At 37.1% G+C, this 23945-nt stretch overlaps 1 protein-coding gene across 2 annotated transcripts in view; it reads right to left on the bottom strand.

The window, feature by feature from the left end:
* Window positions 1-247: 247 nt before the first annotated feature.
* Window positions 248-23945, bottom strand: part of CUNH14orf159 (chromosome unknown C14orf159 homolog) — a 47350-nt gene continuing 23652 nt past the window's right edge. For both annotated transcript variants that reach the window (XM_017813843.1, XM_017813842.1), the window contains 11 exons: window positions 22865-23018; window positions 21968-22166; window positions 20150-20300; window positions 18484-18606; window positions 16039-16230; window positions 13709-13969; window positions 13126-13225; window positions 11251-11399; window positions 5605-5724; window positions 4718-4869; window positions 248-491 (listed from right to left, as the gene is read on the bottom strand). In XM_017813843.1, the coding sequence (XP_017669332.1) occupies window positions 348-491; window positions 4718-4869; window positions 5605-5724; window positions 11251-11399; window positions 13126-13225; window positions 13709-13969; window positions 16039-16230; window positions 18484-18606; window positions 20150-20300; window positions 21968-22166; window positions 22865-23018 (1745 nt within the window). In that variant the 3' untranslated portion in view covers window positions 248-347. The remainder of the gene's footprint in view (window positions 492-4717; window positions 4870-5604; window positions 5725-11250; window positions 11400-13125; window positions 13226-13708; window positions 13970-16038; window positions 16231-18483; window positions 18607-20149; window positions 20301-21967; window positions 22167-22864; window positions 23019-23945) is intronic.

Consider the following 23945-nt stretch of genomic DNA (forward strand, 5'->3'; position numbering starts at 1 on the left):
ACAACAGGATACTCTGAAATGTCTAAAACCTTTCTGTATCACCCAGAAAGGGACAAAATATAAAAATGGCAAACTACTAATACAACAGAGGTCAATGGCATAGCCCACACTTTACAAGGAAGGTCTGCAATGCTGCTTTACAGAAAAGAAAGGTTGACAAAATCCTTGTGATGATACCCTCCTCTTGGTTCACAGAGATGTGGTAAGGATAACAATGAAAGGTTGTGGGTGGCCAAGACACCAGAGATGAAAAGTCATCTTTTTTTAATTTTTTACATGATGTGAGAGCCTCAGGAACACAGAAATTACATGGAAGCAACTCTTAGTGCAGAAATCACTAGGGACAGTCACTTCTGCACTTCTTGTAGCAGCTTCTCAATCATAAGTGAATGGGTGTTGTAGAAGGGCAGCCCATCCACTTCCATTTCCAAACTGGCAGTTTTCCCACTGCGGACCCCGTGACGCACAAGTGTTTTCAGAAGCTTTTCTTCCTTAAAAAACAAAGAAATAGAGTATAATTAAAATCAGGAATCAGACAAGAGCATTCACCAAGATCTTTATCTTAATCCTAGGAGAGACTGATCACATCTTCCATATTTATTTTGCTATCAATTTGCTAACACTTTCTTTATCTTGTCCGAAAGACTATGTTTAGCAACTGGAACTTAGGGAGTGTCAGAAGGCTTATATTTTTGACTGCTGTTTAATTATTGACTTATATTACTGCTCTCCACACTCCCTCAAACAGAATATTGGTGTCAATTCAGAAACATAAATAATTCTTTGCCTAGTTTCAAGTTCCTATATTGCACAAATCAGAATCAGAGGAACACCTTCACCCAAAGTATCTCAAAAATCCATCTGTGGTTTCCCCAGTGAGACAGCTGGCTGCAGCTGCATTTTTAAAGAAAACAGAAGGGAAAGAGGATGCACCAAGAAAAAAGGTTATAGAGAGCACCTGGATGGGCTGCATGCTCACTTTCCTTTCCTGCAGCTTTGGTGATCTCTGTGTGCCTTTTGCTCTCTCTCACTTTTTTACTATTGATTTTATGAGAGTTCTGGTTGCTTAGGAAAGAGGCGGGGAGAAAAAAACCCTCTGAAATTCTGCTTCCTTGGTGTGCTCTGAAACAGGGTATACGTTGTTCAGAACTACAGTTATTTTCTTGCTTAACAGTAATATAAGCAGATAACAAAGCATGCTCCAACTTGAGCTGTTAAAGTACACTGAGGGGAAAAAAAATCCTCAGTTGTGAGCTATGGGCCAGTTAGCATAGTGGGATGAAAAGATGGCATAAAATGAGCTCTGAAAAAACACTAGTTCTAGGAACAATGAAATTAGAAGACCTGGTTTCAAATGGATGTATGTCAAGCATAAACTGCTTTGCTTTTCATCTGTCATGAAATGTACACAGTAAAACTCTTTCTACTCTCTCTGCATTTACTATAGTGAGAATTCATTTCTCTAATTTTATTACTTCTTAGCTTCCCCTACACCAACCCTGTGATAAGTTAATAAGATCTTGAAACACTCACATACCATCTTTTCTTCCCTTTCTTTGCTAGGAATGCCCCTTCTGGTCTTTGTCTACTGTTCCATTTCCATTTGCATGGAAATTGCTACTGAAAGAACAGTATTTAGTATAATTTTGTAACCTGCTTTGTGAATGCACTTTCTAAAGATTTGTCTTATATTTCCTGGTAAGGCATCCTAGTTCTTAGCTGCAACAAAATTAAATGAGGCACTGTTTTTCTATTAAAGGAAAAATATGCATAGTTACATGGTGTCAGTCTTGACATCATGTAACAAGACAGCAATGACACAGTTATTTAAGGAAATTATCTGAATACATTGGTAGCATAAAAATTGCTACTTTGTAATTTGTAAAATTATAAATATACATCAGCTTATATCATACAAATGATCATATATATGAATGCAAATATATGCACCTGATCTTTCTGCATGAGAGAGGTTTTTCTTAGCACTGACTGTATCCATATGCAAATGGACAAAGTAGATCTCTGATGCCACAAAAGAGACACCTCAATTGGATACACAGAATGTAATTTCTAATATGAATTGTTTCTGCTGCATATTTACATGGTAGAGCTCTCTGATGTGCTTGTATGAGGAAAAAAGGGCTTGCTTAATACTACATAACTATGCCTGATAAACTGTATTCCGTCATCAAATGCTACTGTTTCCATTTGTAATGAGCATACACAATGTGCAGCATGCTTCCTCAGCTGTGCAGTGCTGCAATTTGCTCACAGTTCTCTCTTCAGTGAATAACTACACTGGGAGTGGGTTAACCAGAAAAATAATCAAATTAATAGAAAAAGTAAATTCTAATTTGTGCTTTATTCAAGGAAAAACTCCCTTATGAATGACAAAGCTAGTAAAGCATAGTAAAAAAAAAAGGCCACATCTTTATATATTTATAATGTAATTCATATTCTTATAGGTCATAATTTCAAAATAAACACTATACAGTTAATTTGTTACCATTAATAAAGAGTTCAGTAAAAGAACAACAGCTTGATATGTTAACCTGTTTGTGAGATGAAATGAGGAGCTGACTAGGATGTTTAGCATTAGCTACATTTGGATATGTATGAATTAATCTATTTCACTACAGTCACTTTGCCATAAAAGTACTACAAACATTTCAAAAATCAGGCCAATATCATAATCAAACATAATGATGATTCAACTCCACAGCTGCAAAGTAAGCACAGATTGTTTAGATCAAATTGTTCCTTGCTCCTCAGTTCTCAAAAAGGAACAAATGCTTTGCAGCATCACTTGCTAAAATGAATGTAAAGCCTGATCCATGCACTTAGAATATAGTTAGCTTTCTGTTCAGTGGGAAGGGAGAGCTCCACAGTTCTGGGATTTGTGGCAGTGCAATCCTGACACTGCTTGAGCACGAGACTGCAGAGAAATAACGTGTGTTTCAGGAGAGGTCTTCACTGAGTTATTACGACCTACAGCATGGAAAGAGTGACATTTTTTGAAGAAAAATAAAGCACATTATAAGGAAGCTGTCTGGTGCTTAGGCACTCCTTCAAATGTCCTATTTCCAACTACAAACACAAATATAAACACTGAGGTGGATATGTGTGGTGGTGCTCTTTATCTTACTGGGCTAATTACTATAGCATTAAATGAAGCTGGATTTTGCAGAAAGTAGCCACATAAACATAAATGCTCTGTTTTTTTATACTAATGGAGTATGTGAATACTAATGTCTTCAATCTTCTGTACTGTTTACTGTTGTGTGATTAAAGATCATATTTTCTTGTCACACATTTTGTCATTTTCTCTCCTCCACAAAACTGTTTCCATTTATTTTATCTTAATAGATTTTAGTATTGCACTTTCAACAGCTCATTATTGGATCATTAATATTCCCAGCTGTATAGCTTAGTGAAACAAAAACAGGAAGGATTTCCTGTACACAATATCACATTTAATTACAGTATCTCATTACCAGAAATTTTGATCATAGTAGTTTTTACGATGCATTAATTTAAAGATAAAAAAACATTGGAAAAACATTGGAAAGTGAAAAGTACTTAATCTATTTTTTTAAAAGATTGCACTGAAAAGGACCATACACTTTGTTAAGCCAAAGGATAAGTGGCTATATGGCTGTACCAAATGTTGGGATCAGTTTCAGCTTTATGACCTTTAGATGAAAAATTAAGATAAAAAGAATTAAAAAAAAAAAGAAGTAACACCTACTCTAAAATACTTAAGAGGTTCTTTGTTAGAATTTCATGCAGAATGTACTGTCATCTCAGGAGAAATACTTAATTATTTTGGGCAATATCTGTGGTAGATGGATTATATTTTGCTTAGCACTCTTGGAGGTCACAAACCTAATGGTTTTTCCAAGTTTCTATAGAGGTACTCTGCCAACAAAGCTGAGTTTTTAAGTTCCTAAGTTATCACAAATATGTGGAACAAACCTTACTTGATCATTAACTGTGTATATATATATAAAACGCTGCCAAGTTAAAAATAGAGCCATGTGCTCAGCAGGATGAGCACAGATCACAGTCATTTCTCACCCCTCTCAGTTATTTCACTTTTTCTCAGTCTGAAACCTTTGCATTCCCAGAATATCACACTGTTCAGAGCTGCATTAGTCAAAACACATTTAAAAATATTCATATGCAAGTCTTTCTCCAACTTTAATTTAGAAACATTCAAAACTACTTATAAAATAGATCCAGCATAACTAGAAAAGGTGGCAAGATCAGAAGTAAGGTGCAAAGATCAGAAGCGTGGAGTGGCTTCTGCATTAGAACTGTGACTTTCGATTTTGGAAGTAGACATCTAAAGAAGACTATAATAGAGATTTATAAAATCATGAACAATGCTAAGGAAGTGAGCAGGGAATTTTAATCACTGTAGCTCAATACAAACATTTCTTGTATTGCCCATAAAATTGCAGCACTGTCTTGTGCTTGAAGTGGCAAGACATGAATACATTCATATTGGAGGATTTTTATTTGCAATCTGTCTTGAATCCTTTGTGGAATAGTCTAAATAAAGGGTGGCTGCTCTTTCACAAGGGATTCCCAAAAGCCACCAAAAGACCTTGTGACAGCAAGCTATTGAACTGGACTAGGCAGGATTTAGCACTGTTAGCCATTTCCATCTACATGACATGAGCTACTCACAACTCCTTGGCCCCACAGGAATTACCTTGGAAACCGAGGGAAGTGCCGATAGCCAGACCATCTTCTGGGATGACTGTGGAAACCCAACAGCTTTCCTCAGGTAGCGATCGTGTACCTCACAAGTGCGGAGAACATAGAGAGCACAAGCAATGGCGTAACCGCCCCAGTTAGAGACCCCTGCAAAGAATGTCACCATGAAAACAAACTGTCAAAAAAGGCTGGGTTAGTATCAAGTGTCAGGTACCTGGGTCAGGAACCTAGAAACCCGAGCCTGAGAACAGTTGGGATCATCCAGTTCGTAACTTGGTCCTTGCTGAACACAAACACACCTCTCTTGCTGTGAATTTTATTTCATGCTGGTTTAGAAGTGAATTTTAACTATAATATTTAACTTTTGTTGTACATTAAGAATTTACCTTTGTCCTTGAGTGGAAATTCTGAAAATTCATATGTGCATAGACATTTTAACTCTCACACAGATCACTTCTGCAGTCTTTCTTGTTATTCTTCCTTACTAAGCAACCTGGTCTAGTGAAAGGTTCCTTGCCTGTGGTGGGGGGGGTTGGAACTAGAGGATCTTTAAGGTCCCTTCCAACCCAAGCCATTCCAGGATTTTATGATTCTGTCACTTTATTTACTGTGTGATTTTTCAAGAATACTCAGGATTTGTCCAACTATTTCCAATTAAATGCACTTTCTTCATGGAACATTCTTAGTTTTCCAGTTCTTCTGTAGCCACAGTTGCTTAACTCTTCAGAAAATGGACATAATATAGAAGTAAATTCATTTGCCAGGGATGAGTTGGTCAGACACAGAAAGGGCCAATACAAATTACTTGTAAAGACAAATGTTTCCTTGTCAATTCTACTCTCAAACATCAGCTACTCTCCCACCCCACCAAAAATCCCTTACCTGCTACAACAGTAAAATCAGCTTCAACATCACAAGCTATAACATCTCCATTTTTTATGTGCTTCTTTACAGCATCTTTTACTTTGCCCATTCCTAATTCATTTCCTCCATCTCCAACACCTTTAAAAGAGAAAAAGACAAAATGAGTATGAACTCATCGTACAACTAACAATCCATTTAGAAAGCATCCAGTGTCTTCCCCAGTCACTGTGACAGTTTATAGCTCCATATGAGATGGTTTATTTTCAACCTAAAACCAGAAGACTGTGAATTAAATAGCTGAAAGCATCACCTACCACATGCCAACATGTAAGTGTATATATGCAATGTACACTGTACACTGTGTGCATGCAAAAGAAATCAAAATTATCAAATGCTTGTGAACTGCAGACAGAATTAAGACAGTAAACTCTGTTCATGGAATGAGCATTCTGTGTAATGTGTTATCACTAGCACACTAGCAAAAATAGAGAAAGGAGATAGAAAATTAATCCAAAATAACCTTGAGAAATTAGACAATTCTATAGTAAAGCAAGTGTAGAAAACTTTGGCTTGTTACAAGCTTTAATTGAGAAAAGGGAATAGAAGTAGAAATTATTGCAGAATGACAAGCAAAAATATACGTAAGGACTTTGGCAGAAGTAGGACTGACTGCACTGCTCATCTGCCTTGTACAGACCACTGTCATTGTGCCACAGTATGGGAAGAGCCCAGCCCTGTGTACTATTACTGTTTTCATTTTCCATCATCTATAGAAAAAACAGCTAGTCTTTCCTTTTCTAAGTGTTCTTATATACAGGATGTGGGGCCTTGATTTTTTTTGTCCAAATAGAAACATTACGTATTTGTCTTAGTGATTTTAGTAAAATCAATGGGACCTATGTCATTTCAGGAAAATTCTGGGCAACCCTAGGTTTGTGGCATAAAATTGCTGGATGTCATTCAGAGATCTGGAGATAAGGGTAACATATAAACCAGCAGTTCACACAAAAGCTGGGTAGTACCTCTAGTCTCTTACCAATATATTAAAAAACATATATCAAAAAATCAATCTATTTAGTTGGAACCCAAAATTTCTCTTTCACTTGTTAGTCTGAATAGCATCTTATATTTTACAGAATAATCCTAGCCAATGTCTGTGAAACAGAACAACGAAGAGCTTCAAGCCCTCACTATGATATATCAGATTTGAATTTGAAATGTGACTGTGCTCTAATGCACAGCATGTGTTACTGGAGAGAAATTACAATATTTATAATTTACACTTCAAGCCCTGAAAATTGGTAAATTTAACACTTTTAGTAACTGCATAAATATCTCGTATGTCTGTAACAATCTTCTTCTTCAAGTGAAATGGAAAGTTATTTCTCAGCAGTAAGGTTTTATTTAACTCCTCAAGTCTATACAGTCAAGTGGAGCACATATCTTACATAAAAGGATTTGCCATGGAACAGCTGATATTTTTTCTTATCTGCTTTAATAATCTGTTCCCATTTATTTCACTGTAGGGATTTAATGGTGCTTTCTAAAATCTGTTTGTTGGTAGTCATCATGGCTGGGCTTCGCAAACGAAGATTTAGGAAGGCTCTACCCACATTTGTTACAAGCGCGCTGGTGGCTAATGAGGCCAATGTGAGACAGACATGTACGATTGCAAAAGGCACAGCAGAAAGACTCCTTAGGTGGTGTATTCTGCAAGACACGATTCTTTCTGCGTTGTCTTTTCTCCTCAAGAGTGATCCTACGTGCGTTCTCAAAGGCATCAGCAGCGTTATAGATGGTGTGTCTCCAGACCTCCCGATTTGAGGCCAGAGTAGACCAGTTATGTTGATCAATATGGCCAAGGCTGAGATGTTGTTTCAGGGAGTCCTTGTATCTTCTCTTCGGGGCTCCTCTCATGCGGCAGCCAGTGGCAAGTTCACCATAAAGCAAGATCTTAGGGAGGCGGTGGTCCTTCATCCTTGAGACGTGCCCTGCCCATCGCAGCTGTGTTCTCAGCAACATGGCCTCAATACTTGTGACTGCTGCTTGTTCAAGAACAGATGTATTGGTCACATAATCTGACCAGTGGACGTTAAGGATTGTACGGAGGCAGCGTTGATGGAAGCCTTCTAGGAGACGCAGGTGGTGGCGGTAAATGACCCATGATTCGGACCCATATAAGAGAGTAGACAACACTATGGCTCTGTAAACACTGATCTTGGTACTTTTCTTCAAGTGTTTATTGCCGCGGCCGGGGCATGGGGTCTCTCTCTCCCCCCTCCCTTCCGCCGCGTGCGGCAGCCAGGGCGTGCAGTCCGTCTCTTTGTTGATAGTACTTTTCAAATAAATAATGATATAATCCTGGTGCCTCTATCCTTATAGACAAATATGAAAGTTCTACTGTTTTATAAGAATCTCACACAATGTTTTGATTTTTTTTATGTTCAAAATTCAAATTTTTGATCTTAATACTCTTTAAAAAGCCTAAGATGAATTCTCATCCTTTTAAGATCATCAGCAGTTTCTTTAACTGAAAGATATCAATCATTCAGGGGTTTTTGTATCAGTCCTGCTTTGCTTTTCTTGTCTTAGTGGTGTAAGTCCCATCACCAGGACGGCTGTACAATTAGTAGATCTACGCTGTGGATGGATCCCATTAATGTGACACTGGGAGGAAAAGAACACCACACTGAAAAGCTTCCTGTATCATCTGTTTTCTTCTCCCTCTACACATCGGCAGAGGACTGCATTTTACTGTAGGTCTCCAGAGCGAAATTCACCTGACAAAATGCAGCATCTACATACGTGCCAGGCAGCTCGATTTTATTAAAGTCAGCAGAGAGAAACAGACCCTTCACACATTCAGTCCATCTCATCCCAAGGCAGACATCTCAAATACAAATGTCTGAAAATAGGCAAGATGAATCCTCTTCTAAAGGCCCGAGTGCTTTCCAGGCAGAGGAAGAATAGTTCTGCCAGATCTTCCATGTAAGTTTTCACTGACAACATCGGTTTCTGGAACCACATTCATCAAATGTGCAGGAAATGTCAGTCTTCCGTGCTAAAAGCCTTTTGTATGAAAGGGAAACGTGTGACCCCATTTTTTCATGCAGTACTTCAGAAAGCTTTTAATCAGCTCCTATATAAATAGCATATAGCTATGTCAATTGTATGACAGCTGAAAAAAATTAGCATGTGGTTCCAGTAACATCTCTTAATCTTTTATTTCAATCTTCTATGAAAAATGAGTCCTTCCAACCTCAGCCTTTCATGTCTTCTTATTTTGTGTATTCCTGAAGGTTGCTGCTTACTCCATGAGTTTTTACGGTATCGGTACCCATACAATTGTAGGCATTGCTCATACTTTGTTTGTAGTCAGGCTACCAGATCAGAATCTTTTACATGCAAAAGTTAACAGCAACTAATCAACACATATCAAATGCTGTAACATCTCCCCTCTCCACCTACTGACACAGTACTTCTTGCCACTGAGCACACTATATAAAGACTTCTGTAGGCTGACAACCTGATCTTTCTTGTATTCTAGTCTGTAAGGTTATCCAAGTATTTCACCCTAATGCTGTACAATATTTGCATTTATTTTGGAACTAGACATATGCCTCCAAATTCCTACTGACCATGAAGAAAGTCAAATATAGCCCCACCAGAAAAAAAATTATCTTAATCAGTAACAATACATTACTATCAGCAACAGGAGACAAGACACAAAGGCCACAGCCCAGTGGCCTCGTCAAGCTAAGCTTTGCAGAAATACATTGAAACACCCAACAGCCAACCCAAGAAATTGTAACCCAGTCACAAAACAGACACAAGAAGTTAGTGCCATAAGCAAAACAAGAAATGTTAACCAGGTACCAGACAGTGTAAGAAACAATTAGATTGTTTCTCTATGGACACTCAATTAGTTTCCCAGTGTAGAATATGCGCATACACAAATTCCACAGAAGATCAGAGCAGATCCCTTCATTATATTTTGAAGCCTCTGACTTGTTAAACCATTCCCAAAGTTCACAGCACCGAGACACAGTGACTCTGGGTAACCGCTTCTTTTCTTACTCACAAGCCTGTGGTATTTTTAATTAATAACATTTCATAGTATATTTGAATATTCAGTGAATGTTGGAAACAAACATTCAAACATGCTGCTGAATAGACTAAAAATCTCATCTGGCAGAACACTCCAAACTCTGCCAAATCAATAATATACTCTGAGCTGCCGTGGGAGATATTTGAAGAAATTAGGATATTTTTATTAAAGGACTCAGGCTGTGATGTTACATAAGTAGCTAGAGAGACCAAGTTCTTGTATCAGCAGTCTAAAATCAGGGACAGGAGTTGAAATTAACTGCATCAGATAAAGCTCCGGGGCATTTTGCTAGACATCTTTATGAAAGAGAGCTTTTTCTGTACTTATTCAGTCAATCTTTGGCTTCTCTGCTGAGATTGCCAAGAGAGTGCCATCTAGAGTGCTTCCTTTTGAATGTTGGAAGTTACTCCTTACACTTATGAAAACATTTGGATCATATCTAAATAAAATGTATTGCAAATTTTAAGATAATACAATAATTACCAGTGAACTCTTCTGCTACACAGTTTTTAAATGATACCAATACAGTGAAATCAGACTATGCATTATCTCTGCAGGAGGTCTCTAAATTCTGTGGAAACATTTGAAAAACAACAATACTGAGAAGCCAAAGCTTCTGTGCTTTTGGTAATACTCAGGAGTGAGTCCACAGCACTACAAAAAGAGGAAAAGCCAGATCAGCAGACATGTTCTGATGAGACTGAAATCAGCCTGGCATGGGTACTTATTTCTAATTTTGGGACATTTATTTCTAATTTCATTTTTAATATTTATATAGATTATATAGCTGCAAAACTCTGTTTTGGGCCACACAGTGTAGCAGGAAGTATTTGATTGTACAAGGATGTTGTACAACACTTTATATATATACCTTGGTCTATGGTATATTTTTTCAAAACCAGATACAAATAAGTTTTCAGGAAAAAAACAGAGGAGCACTGTGTTGACAAAAGCATTCTTTTTAGATGCATTAGCCAAGGTAAATGTAGTTTTGGCTGGAAGGACAATGACTTCCTTTAAAGATTCTAACTGTACATATATTTTGTTAGACAGGGCACTATTATAGTACATGCAAATATCCCTGCTCAAAAGTACTGCTAAAGACAACACAGACTAAGATTCTATCCAGGCTTCTGCTTTAACTCAGGTGTATCTATCATAAAATAATACCTTAATAAGTAATGTTTCCATTCAACAATCATTTGCTTTCTATGCTGCCTTTCACATATAAAATACAGAATAAAGTCACTGTCAAAAACTGCACTTAGAGAAGTGTATGTAGACACACTGATGTATAGGTAATATATCTGGGCCTGCTCTTTTTATCCTTAAATAACTTTGAAATCAACTTCTTCATTTTTTTTGACTGTGAGAATCCTTCAATAGAACCTTGTAATTTTTCTCCAGCAATGGTCTCTTCAAATTCAACCACAACAAACAGCTGCAGCCTGCAAGCTGCTATTCAGCACCTGCCTCCTGCTCCCCTTCACTTCCAGTAAGTTCCTGTTCTGTGTTTCTCTTGCTTCTGAAGAGTTATCACACAAACTCACACATACCCGTTGTTGTCACTCCTGAAATGGTTTGTGCAGCTAAAAATAGTTCATCTATGGGATCCACGAGATGTTTAATGTTAACTTTCCTGGCATTGTAATAATTGCCATCAGCAGCCATCCCAGCACGCTCTATTGCTATCAGGTGATCATATCTGGTTAGAGGTGAGTGAAAAAAACAGAGGAGAGGAGTCAAAGGTATGATTTTCACATGTGCTTGGTTCTACTTTTTGACCATTTGAGATTCAAGTTAAAATCTGGATACTGTTTTTTTATTTCTGAATGTAGTTCTCTATGCTTTTTTTTCAAAGGTTATTTCAGGTTTTTTATAGCTTTAGTGCAGCTTCCCCAAACCACATTTGCTACCAAGAAATGGAGAAGTTCCTGCAATCCTCCCAGCCAGCAAAACTTGGGTTAGCCATCTGGTCTGGCTCTGTTTCACATTAAAACAGACAATATCTTGTAAAATATTAGTCTCTTTGAGTGTTTTCAAAGAAAACAAAAAAGTGGGAAATTAATGATCATCTAAATCCTTGTTTGTGCAAATATATCTCTGCTTAAAGAACATGGTTTGGCAAATATCCATCTGTTTCTAGTTAGGGAATGTTTTGGTTTGGGTCTTTAGATTCAGGGGACTTTAAGTCTATGGCTATTTTGCTAGTTATGAAAGTAGACAGAGGTACTGCCGATGTCCTACATTTTAAGCAGAATTTTAGTACTCAGTTCTGCCACTGTATGTTAGAATTAAGTTATTTTGCTTTTGTTTCTTCAGTTTTACTGCCAAGAGGTAACTGATTCTGCTGAATTACTTAATGTTCTTGTGGGAGGGTATCTACAGTGATTCCAGAGACCTTAAGCAGGTTAGTTGTCTACTTAAATAAAAGACTTTAGCTTTTTTGGTCCTAGGGATCAATTTAAATAGAATTTGGCTGTACTTATATATAGCTATAAAATAAATTTTTAAAACAGTACATAAAAACTTAAGGCAGTATCATGCATGCTATTACAGTATACACTAACCCGTGAAAAGAAATGGGAATTGAGTAAATCGGTGAAGCAAATACCACAGTGAAAGATATTTTTATTAAAGAGAGCAAACTGAAGGCAACTACATTAAAATGCTTTACAAAGAAAGATCAATACAAATGAGCAATGTATGCCTACAAGGAAATGTCAGTTGCCTGCTAAGTAATGAAATGCTTGTACAGATACTTAGAAAATTCTCCAGTGCATTAACCCTAATCACAGACTTTGTATAAATTTGAACTTTTGTCCAACATTATATACTCAACAATGCATATGTGAACAGAATCACATCAATACTGAGAAATGCACGCATGCATTTGTAATTTTTGCTTTGGCTGCTAAAGACAATAGGATGATAGCTTTCACACCATTACAAACACATATATTTTATTAAGTCAGATCAGATTCCACAGTTGTCGGACGTGACAACTAGAGCCAAAGCGCTAAAAAATGAACACACTCTTTTCGTAGCTCTTTCACTGACTTTGACACAATACTTTCTGATTTTCTCATTTAAGAATTGGTAATATAGTATATATTGGGTGTGTATATATATCTATATCCATGGAATAACTGCCAAAAAACTTCTAGAAATTTTTCAAAGGAGAAGAACTATTGATATATGAAAAATCATATCTTTTTTATACTCCAGAAATGTATAATTGCAGAATAACGTGGAATTACATACTCTGTGTGTGCTCCAATAACTATTTTTGGCTTCAAAGGTTGTTCTATTCATTCCAAGTCTTAAGGATTTACTTGTAACCATTGTGCCTTCTTAGACCATGGTCATTATTTTTATTATAACTTTACACAGTAGAGGTGTGACCCATCTCAAAAACTGAATATACATACCTAGGTCTTCCAGAATTTCCATTGTCACACAAAAACATTAAAGCTGAATCAGCACTTTCCCTTTGATAATTCAATAGAGGGATGGGTTTCTTCAGAATTCCTACAGGAAAACAAAATGCAATTCAGATACTACATCTTTTTATTTTATTTTGTTTAATGTGTTTTTGAGCAACTTAAAAAAAAAGAAGAAAGCAAAATGACTAGAATAGTAAGAACTCAATGTCTTTACACTGTTCGTGATAAGTTCCCTGCATGCTTACTTCAGTGTAAACTTGTTTAAATGTTAATGCTAGTAAATGGAACCTTGAGATACGAAACAGGTCTGAAAGAATAAGAGCAGACATCCAGAATTTATCACAAACAGCTAAGCCAGAATCAGTACCCAGATATGTACACATTAACTTGATGCCAGCTAAGTTTAATAAAATGTCATTGTAGCAATGCTGAGCAGAGCTTAGGGGATGAAGTCTGGTTCATTCTCTGGGGAAAAAAAGTCCTGTACTAAGTGACAGTGAGATGAAAACCGAAGCAAACCTTGGCTCAAATTAGCAAGATAAAAACCAAAACCCCTCACGATTCTTACCTAGTTGAACAGCTTCTTCAATAATCTTTTTATTCAGATCCATGGCTCTCTGATCTGTAACTATGGCAACCTCTTTTTCCAAGGCCTGCAGTATAGCTGCAATAGCAAGGGCTCCCGGGGGCCCGTCATTCTCTTCTGGTGGCTCATAAGTGAAGTGGGTAGGAAATCCAGTTGTTATCAGCACAGACCGGGCATGGGAGATGGCCAGGCAGGCCTTCAGAAGCTCATCCTGGCGCTGCAGGTGAATTATACCTCGGTCTCCTACAAAAGTGTTTTTAACGAGAGCAGTACACTTAAATCTATCATTCCCCTTCTGAAGTTTCCCTGTGAGTGAAACTACATACTATAGTGACATAAAATGGGTTAAAAAAACAAGAGAAAGAAAAACCTCTGGTCAAGGCAGGAATTGGGGTAATTTCCTCAGGAAACCCAAGAAGGTGTAGGATATGAGTAATGAAGATAATGGGCTCTGTTTCCAGGTTAAGAATATCAGATATCTGGATTTTGAAAATTACTATACCTAGCATTTCTAGGTATTAGTGTAAAGAGCATTTTCTGAAAGCTTATTGCATATTTTTTCCTTTCCTTTGGCTCCCACCTTCCTCTGATCTGTGATGACAGTCCTGCTAGACTTTGTCTAGCTACTGAAGCTAGATTGCATCTCAAGCACTCTCGACCTTACAGAAGTTCTGATGAAGACTTCAGATGCATAAGCTTGTCCTTTGTCTCTAACTTATCTAACTTAGGGAAGAGCTAATTCCCAAATAAATTTCACTTAATGAAATGATTAACCACAGAACTGAGGTTTTGGAGACATTGTAAGTTACACGGGGACTTTTATAAACTCAATTAAAACAGTGGTATCTAAGTGATTGTTATATGTTCTTGTAACACTTCATGTAGCATAGAACTGTGTTATCAGACTTTGAGAAATAGGTGAATATTAACAGAAGTCTCTTCTCATGGGTCAGTCCCTAAAGAGGCAACACTGTTGTTATCGGCTCTCATTGTTCAAACACTTCCTATCCCCTCTCCCTTCCCTAACACTTGGAGACATAAGCTCACAGCTCAGTCCTTTCAATTGCTAGCACTCCTGAAAACCATGAATACCAGCATGATGTGCCAATATTCATTAGCTGACAGAGGTAAGTCTTCATTATTCTTTTCCATCCTCCTCACATCTTCATCTTTCTCAGTCCCTCCACCCCCATGCTTTCCTCTTTTTGCTCTCAATTTCCCCTTTGCCATTTCTCCCTCTGTTCCTCCTAAATAACATATAGGCAATACCCATATAGTGGACACAGAAAAACATTCTGAACAAAACTTATGTTAACAGAAGCAAGAAATATAAGTCTCTGAGAAGTGGGGTATATTAACTGAGACAAAGCATTTACTTTCCTTTAGCAAGAAAATGAGCTAACTCTTAAGTTAGGTCCTGTATTTCTGCAGAGTGTGGCACTGTGCCAAGCTGAACTCCAGAGAGTGGGAAAAGGAGAGGCCTCATGAGTAAAAATAAACAGACCCAAATGTATGCACACAGCCCAAACCCAGAGCTTGGGAGCGCTGGGCGTAAGCTGTTTTCCACTACTGCCTACAGAGGATTTCAGAAAATTTATGGGACACTGAGATCAGAATTTGCAGCAGCCAGAGGGGACTAACTCAGAGTGTGTATTTTAGGAATGGCTGTCCTATTCAGTTTGCCTTTATTTACTTCTTGTCTTCCTTGTACACGTGCGCAGCACCAACTCAACCTTATGTAGTCACCTGGTCACTTTGGTCCATCACACAACACCTCACTAACGAATACATCAGCAGAGCTTAATGTAATTCCACCCATCAGAGAGGGGTGTTTGAAAAACACAGGCAAGCACTAGAATTTTCTGGTAGGAGCACAGTAGTCATGAATATATGTAAAGAAATGTGCTATTTACTCAACAGTGAATACTCATGTAGCTGTTAGCAGCATGATGAGGTGCCCTGTACTTTACATACCAATTTCAGTTTTATTCAGTAACAGTTCTTATTCCCCGTGGACTCTCCAGTCTGCTGCAAACATCGATGCTTCTGTGTACTTTGAGAGTATACAGTCATCAACATCAGATATTCTATTACCCATAAGGTTGAATGGTTTTGGCCAGACCCTGATATTAACTACAATAACAGAAAATATAAGACCTATTTGTATAAACTCACTGTATTCCACAAAGAATTCATAAAATTGCCTTTAGAGTCTTACTGTGTTCTTGAATTTTATGACTATCTAAAAAGTCAGGATAGATCACATCTACCTCAAAACGAATCCACTAAAGGAAGACAGTTTTTGTTTATACCTGGATCTATTCCAATCAGGGTCTCTAGAGTCTTTATCTTTTGGGCTGCTTCTGCTGACACAATACTGAAATGCAGAGGATCTTGAGAAATGCAGTGGACTTGTGGGACTCCCCTTAATGATCCGACATTGTTGTTCTTTAGGTCGGTAATGAACATGCAGCCAGGAGAATGAGTAAAAGCTAATGGAGCTCCTAAAATGGATAAAAAAACTCCAGTTAAATGTTATTATTGCAATATATTGAATTATCAGAGTGATAAAATTGCAAATAGCTACTTAATTTAACAACACAGAGCCCCTGCCTGATGACACTTATACAAACAGGTGATATTTTAAGTTACACTGCAGCAATTAATACACTGAGAAAGAAATGTATGCACATACATCTGAAAATGCTTTCACTTTTAAAAAGCTCACGTGGGTAGTTGAGATCACTTTTTTCCACAATGTCCTCTCTAGTCTAAACTTAAGGCAACTTAAGAACAGAACCCTCCCAAGATGTTAGTCGGGAATTGAGTCTGAAACTTGGGTTTGACATGCATGAAGCAACTAATGCACTGATGTAATGACAACATAATGCTTAAGTTTGCCCAGTGTGTTGGTGAAATTGTTTCTGTAAGAATAAATTAATTTTTCAAATTCTAGAGTGCTGCTGGAAGCTATAATGTCTCTCTTGTACCTTCGAATATCCTTATAATAGTTATATGACAAAACTGTCAACTCCTCCTGCTGGCCAGGAGTAGTCCTCTATCAGATTAAGAAAATGGGGACTAGCATCTCTGCACAGTGTCTTGCCAACCTAGCTAGAAGAGCTATAACTGGCAAGGAATAATGACAAAAGGTGACCCATAAGCCTTAGCAAAGCGAATCTGAGTAGCCTCTAAAACCCCGGAGAAAAATAAGCTTGTTTAGACCCGACAGTATAGCTGAAAATATTTCTTGTCTTTCTACTAATTCCAGAAGTCTGGATCTAGATGATACTTGATTTGGCAAAATTGTTAGATAAATCACAACTGGTATACTCAAGCAAAAATTTACTTTGTTAGGAGGGTGAAAAGGGAGGAGATATTTCTTTAAGAAGTACATATATCCTTGGTTTGTGCTAGATCTGCTGGGAATCTATGGCTAGTAATTTGAAAGCATGTGGTGAATATGGTTGTTGAGTTTTAGTATAACTCACCAAACCCTGTGAGCAGACAATATTTTTTGTGACAAGGTTGCAGATTCATCTAAAGTATGAGTACTGGTGATATGGCAGAATTTTAACTACCTAGCTGAGAAAGAAGCACAGCAAGATAAGAACTGTCCAAGAAGTTCCTAGAATGCACTAATGACAACTGGTTTTAATAAAGAAAATGGAGAAGTAAGCAGAAGGCAGCACAGACAGCTGCTTTGGGCAACAGACTGTAGAGTTGTTGGCAATATTTTTCTCTCCTTTCCCTGCACCAAGAATGCACAAGGAAGATGGACAGAACTGCTGAAGAACACAGGAAAGAGTGGGATTTTCAGCTTGGATTTGGCACTGGAAAAAAGAGATTGTATGTAAGAAAGAAAAAAAGTCACTTCTAGAGCTTAACATACTTAGAGCAGGTGATGAGAGAAGTTCAGATAAACATCTGTTAGGAACCACAAGGATATAACAGATCCTGCAAGGAGACAAAGACAAAGCAGGTGACCTTCCAGTGTTCTCCCCATTATACTGCCTATGATTATTAAGCTTCTTTTTCAGTAAGAATGAAAATTTGGTATTTCATTCCACACTAGTGACTTAGAGCAGTATATAATCCTGTCACTATGGTTTCGTTGCCTGTTCTTACCCTTTGTGCTCATGCCTGTTATAAATGACTGCATAGAGTACAGGACAGCTCTGTGCAGAGGACAAAGCTTCATTTATGTAAAGTGTGTCACATATACTTAATTTTGAAACAAAATCTAAAAGCTCCACATTCTCCATGAGACAATTACGAATCCTTTTCCAGATCAATCAATTTGCTAGCTCTTGACAACATTTTGGAAAGATTTCTTGTTGCTCCTTTTTTTTCCCCTTTTTTTTTTCTTTTTCCTTTACTGTTGTTTTACTGCAATGTAATAAGAAATAATATTTTAAAAGGAAGAAGCTTAAAAATTAATGCCTTTAAACTTCTAGTTTTTTGTAATGCTTAAAAAGATGTTTTGATGCTGCCAGAGCTTTAGATTTAAGCCTTTAAAATACACGAAAGTGGTGAAATTTCAGTAAGAATTTTCTTTAAAGTAGACCTGTATTTCAGAATGGAAAACAGTCCTGTCAAAGGCTTTTTTTGTTGTTTGGTTGAGGTGTTTTTTATCTTACCCTGAAATCAAGCCTTCTAATCAGCCAACTCATTCAGTCTGCATTAGAAAAAAAAAAAAAGAGAGGAAAAAAGGAGATCGAAGGATAATGTAAAAAGAGTCTTCAAACAGCACATACTGCAGTTGATAACTGCTTCTGCTCCTGTTACTCCACAGGCCCAAAACACTGGAATATCACCAGGGTGAAGGTGAACTGGATCTCCATAGTCTGGTTTAGAAAGATCTTGTATTCCCAGCAGACCTGGAATTGATCAAAAATTAAATCATGAGCGATTCTAATTAAGCAGTAATACTTCAAAGCCGGGGGGGGGGACCCCAAACATCATTTAGTGACACTGAGCTAGCAGCAAGAGTGTCAAGTCCCCCTGAAGTGGCACATTTAGTTTGCTTTCGAGTGTGCATCCTCAAGAGCCTGAGCTGACTTGTTCTCCCTTTTTGATAACACCGGTAAAAATGTATTTACCTTATTTCTGTAACAAAATACAAGTTAGACATCTATGCTGAGTTTCCAAGACAATATAAATCTTCTCTATTGACAGAAGAGTTACATTCATAACACTGGCAAACAAGAATAAACGACTGCAATGTAAAATGAGTTCTTTCTAGAACATATTTTCTACTGCTTTCACTTCCTACATTCTCTAGCTAGAGAAACGATCAACTGCTCTTCTTCCTCTCCAGCTTAGATAACTACATCTCATTCTTAGCCAGCTTTCACTAAATTGTCTTTTGCTTTATTCTGACACCTACTTTATTCTAACACCCTAATCTGGGTCATTCTAAGCACTTGTTATCTTCCCTTGGTTTTAAATTTTTCATATGCTCTAATCTGCCACTGTCTTTTCTGGAATTAATTTATATGATCTGTGTATATATATATATACTCTTTTTTTTAAAAAATAAATAAATAATGGAGTCCCTCACTCGTCTTGTTCCTCTACTCATACTAATGACTTATTACTAGTTCCTCAGATTGAAGTACTGGGATATGTTACTCAAATATGCTACCGGAGAGTCATGTTAACCAGTGACATCTCCTTCCATGCCCAGCAATGTGATCCTTCTCTGTATGCAGCCCATGATTACCAAATTTCTGACAGCAGAGGGGAAATGATTGCAATCTATCTTCATATTACAGGTGCTTGTTTGGTTTTGTTCTTTTTCAAACAGCCTCCTGACTTACAATTTTTTTTCTCAGTTTTCCCTTGCAAAGAATAGGCCTATATTTGTTCAAACTGGGTTTTAAAAGAAAAAAAATTCTTGTCATATTTCTATTTATTCTGTCTTAAGTGTTGTGCTCAATGTATGCTATTTCAATATTTTTAAAAATAATGCAGTATTTACTTTCACAGTCATCCACTAAGACACAAAATGCATCCACACATACTTCTCCCCATGCTGTCAATCACTGCTACCCTGTCCCTGGAATCTCTGACAGCAAGAAAGTATTCACATAGAAATGAAACTGCATACATTTCAGAAAAATGTGATTACACTTTTTTACCAAAACCACTGCTGCCATATAACTTAATTTATCTACATCAGAGAGCTATCTTTTATCTATGAAATCTGTGTGTTCAGCTCATTTTTTTGGTTTGGTTTCTTTTGGTTGGTTTTTTTTTTTTTTGGTTGTTGTTTTAAATTCGGGTTTGTGATCGTTGGAAGGATTAAAGCATAACAAATTTAGTGGTGCAGGTATTTCAATCCTACCACTTCACATGGTTTCCCCCATCACTTTTATACAAAGTAAAGTGCATGCAGAGTGAAAAATGAAAAGCACTGACCAGGGTCACCCATGTGAATTGGTGCTCCGTGGGCTTCTTTTAATTCAGACGTTGCTAGCACAGCTGCTTCCAACTTGCTTTCAGGAATAGGTCTCATTGTGACTACTAAGTTGCAGCAAAAGGGAGAAACGCTGTAGCAAGGCACAGCTGTCTGGCAGTTCAAAAGAATCCAAGGTGTTAGCAGGAACACTGAATAATATTTCTAAAGTATTAGAATAAATATGTCTAAAACATCGTGCTGTGCTTGACTTTAGAAAGGCTGTGTAGTAACATCCATTTTAAATCCTTTAAAAAAAATTCTTAGTATCCCATTTTTTTTTTCTTGTAAGATTCCATACTGGAGCTTCATCATATAGATCATTAAAAATTTCAACATTATGCATTTCTTGCTTCAGTGAATACAGCTAGGTGACCTCAGGATATTTTGAATGTTGTTAGAAAGCAATGGTGTGTTCCCTATACAGAAAGGGAAAAAGCTAATAAAAAATCATTGCACAGCCACAAATCTGTTTAGTCCGAATCTACTCTCTGTACTTGAATACAGTGCTCTGTAACACACCAGGGTCAGGAACTGCTGCTGGCAGTACCCACTTCTACAGAAGAAGCCAGTTTCATACATACAAAATCTTTCATGCCTCTACAAACGTTCTATGGAATTCATAATCCTCACCAACAGGAATGCTGAAGCATCTTTTCTATTTAGAAATAAAGCAGGTCGGCTTTTTAGAACAAAATGTCTGATATCTGAGTTGCAGTTGAACATAAACAAGATATGCAGAGAGCTAGAGCTGTCTAGAAAATGTTCATTTAAAGTCTTTATAATAACAATAATCACACCTGTCACTGAAGAAACACACAGTGCAGTTCTTCACTGCATTGATGTACCATAAACTATAAAATTTTCCTAATTCTGAAAAGTTATAAGCAGATACATAGTTGTATTTTTTTTCTTTATCTTGGTACTAGGACTCACATATGAGATACATTTTGACCAGGAGCATAGCAAAACGATTGTGAAATGGTAACACTGAAAACAATAAGAACCTTAGCCTAGGAGAACTGGATCTGCACTAAATGAAAAAGGCATGCAGATATGTACTTCGGTGTTCTTAGTCTATCTAGTGGAGCCAGAATTATTCTAAGACCTCCGTTAACATTAAAATCTACACCATAAACTTTCTGAGCACAGTCATAATTTTCGGTGCTATGGTAGACACCTCATGTCTTCAGGAACATCTTCTGTCCCAGAGGTCTGGGTTTGTAGCAAACGTGCAGTTTAAAGGTTCTACTTTCACTGAAAAAGTCCAAAACGTGGCTGTTGTGCAGAAGAAACTGCTACTATCATCATCATCATGGCTAGGCTTCGTGAATGAAGATTATAATGGCTCATAAAACGACTATAATGGCTCATAAAACTACTATAATGGCTCATAAAAGGAGTATTCCATCTGCAAGTTGGAGTTGGTACGGAGAGCAGGACATGTAAAGGCATGGTCAGAATAGGGCGTGGGTCACCGGTTAAAACACAGAGGGCAAACCAGAACAGAATCCAAATGAAATGGCCACCACAAGACACAGGGGGAAAACTTTGCCACAAAAAATAAATAAAAAAGCAGACTGGCCTTGCACTGAACTGGGGCTGGGAATATTCTACCCTGTATTTTTATGCACTCAGCATTAGAGCATGACTGAAGTTACTGTATAGGTAGAGAAAAAAAGTTCTTATTTTGAGCAATAGGTATTATGCACCCAACATGAATATGGACAAAACTCACAGCAAAGTTACAACAAAGACTATGTGTGTGTGCATATACTTACTTTGTACATGCTTACATTACATTTTTGCTCAACGTTTCTTACAGGAATGCCTGCACTTAGGACTGCTTTTTCAAAAGAGAAGCTGCAGCCTAAATAAAATGTCACCATGTCCTTCAGTTGTTCAGAATACTCCTTCAGACTTTTCAGTGATCCAGTACAAACTCCATGCTCATATACTCGGTACTGTAGGCAGTCAGTTCTAGTGAAATAAGAATTTATCATAGCTTTATATTTTTTGTAAACAAAGTGTATTGGTTGAATTGACATTAACCCAGTATCAAAACACAAGATACAGCCTACTTTATCCACTTTTTTTTTGTTTCTGAGTAACAATGAAACAAAAATGCAAAAACTTCACAACACCTTTTTGTGCACAAAACCAAGCCTGTAAACACAACATGTTAGAGTTTGAGATTTTTAGGTTTTATAGGTTAAGGCCCCTTATATGTATCTTGTCTCAGGCTTTCAAAAATTAGGAAGCTGGTTTAAGTCTTGTTTTTAGTGTTTACCACAGGAATGAATCTTTCAAATTTCAGAAACCCTACAAGTATCATGTACTTACCATGGCCATGTTTCTACTAAATAAAACAAATGTAAAACCCTATTATTTAATTCTGCTGGCTCAGACTGCAAAATATTTAGAAATTACACAAAATGCCACCTTTGGATTAGAGAAATACTTGTAATACTGACAATTATCCTAGCATGTTTCTCAAGAACAAGATGACCAGGCTTTTAGACATAGTTTTCACTCAAAGGTATAACTCTAGAAAAAGAAACGTGTTCAAAATGTACAACACTGTAAGGAGGCTGTTTCCTGAAATCCTCTGTTCTGAAACCCTCAAACCATCAGCATTCACTGCAGTACTTTGACAGGCAGGGTTGGTCTGTAGTTACCTGATATCAGAATCACTACTCAGAGAAGGACATTTCCAATCACCTGGTTGACTTCTGTACAGCAGTGGCAGGGGTCCATCATTTGCATGGCAGAACTTCTCAAAATCATCAGCCAGGGACTTGTGCAAAATCACAACATTGGCCTGTTTATAGCCTGAAATTGTGGAAGGTTGGAATGAATGGTTATTAATTCAGATTTCTGTTTGTGAAACAATAACTTTTCCACATAGATTTCTTTAGATAGTCTATAAAAAATTACCTGAAGGAAATTTTTGATTCAGAATGCTGCAATTAAATTAAACAACTTCTTGAAATGTTTCAAAAATCATAGCTAGATATACTCTGTATGTGAAGTCATTCACAGCTAAAATAGTTTGCAGGCATGGGTATTAGTAGAATATGAAGACAGCATAATTACTTTAATAAACATTTATATGAATTTATACATAAACATAATTTATTACCTAACCTGGGGAATTAGTGTTCTGTAGGAAAATGCTTTACTTTGCAAATGTTAGCCCAGAGCCAAGGAAAGGCTACTTTCACAATTATTTTTCACAATACCAAGCTACAAATCATGTCCAGTACAACAGTAAATCCCTGGTATCTTGAAGTTTGTAGCCCATTCTTTAGAATTTCTTGACTGTGGAATTTTATTGTGGGCTGCAACTAAACAGAAATGATTAGAGTTTGGAAATAAACTCTTGCCTGTCCACTTATCTTCAGTCACTTCCACTATTGATAAATAAAAAAAACCCTAAAAAAAAAAAATCAAACCCAAAACTGCTACACTTCCTTAACTTGGAATCAGCTCTGATTTAAAAGGTTGTTGACTACTACCATAAAATAGCTTCTAAAGACATTAACATTTTTGCAACAAGTACCACTGAAGAAAGGCCCCATTCATTTATTTAGCAAAAATTTATTTTCTAAACAGTAGTAGTTAATTCCAATGCCATTTAAATTTTCCTGCATGTAAATGCCAGCTGTTCAAATACTTAGAGGAAACTTGGAGTACAACTTGTCTGTGGTGTATATACCCAGCAATTAACACTCCCTAACTCTGGTACTGATACTTTCT

Source organism: Lepidothrix coronata, unplaced genomic scaffold, assembly GCF_001604755.1.
Source record: "Lepidothrix coronata isolate B3197 unplaced genomic scaffold, Lepidothrix_coronata-1.0 Scaffold43, whole genome shotgun sequence".
NCBI classification, from domain to species: domain Eukaryota; kingdom Metazoa; phylum Chordata; class Aves; order Passeriformes; family Pipridae; genus Lepidothrix; species Lepidothrix coronata.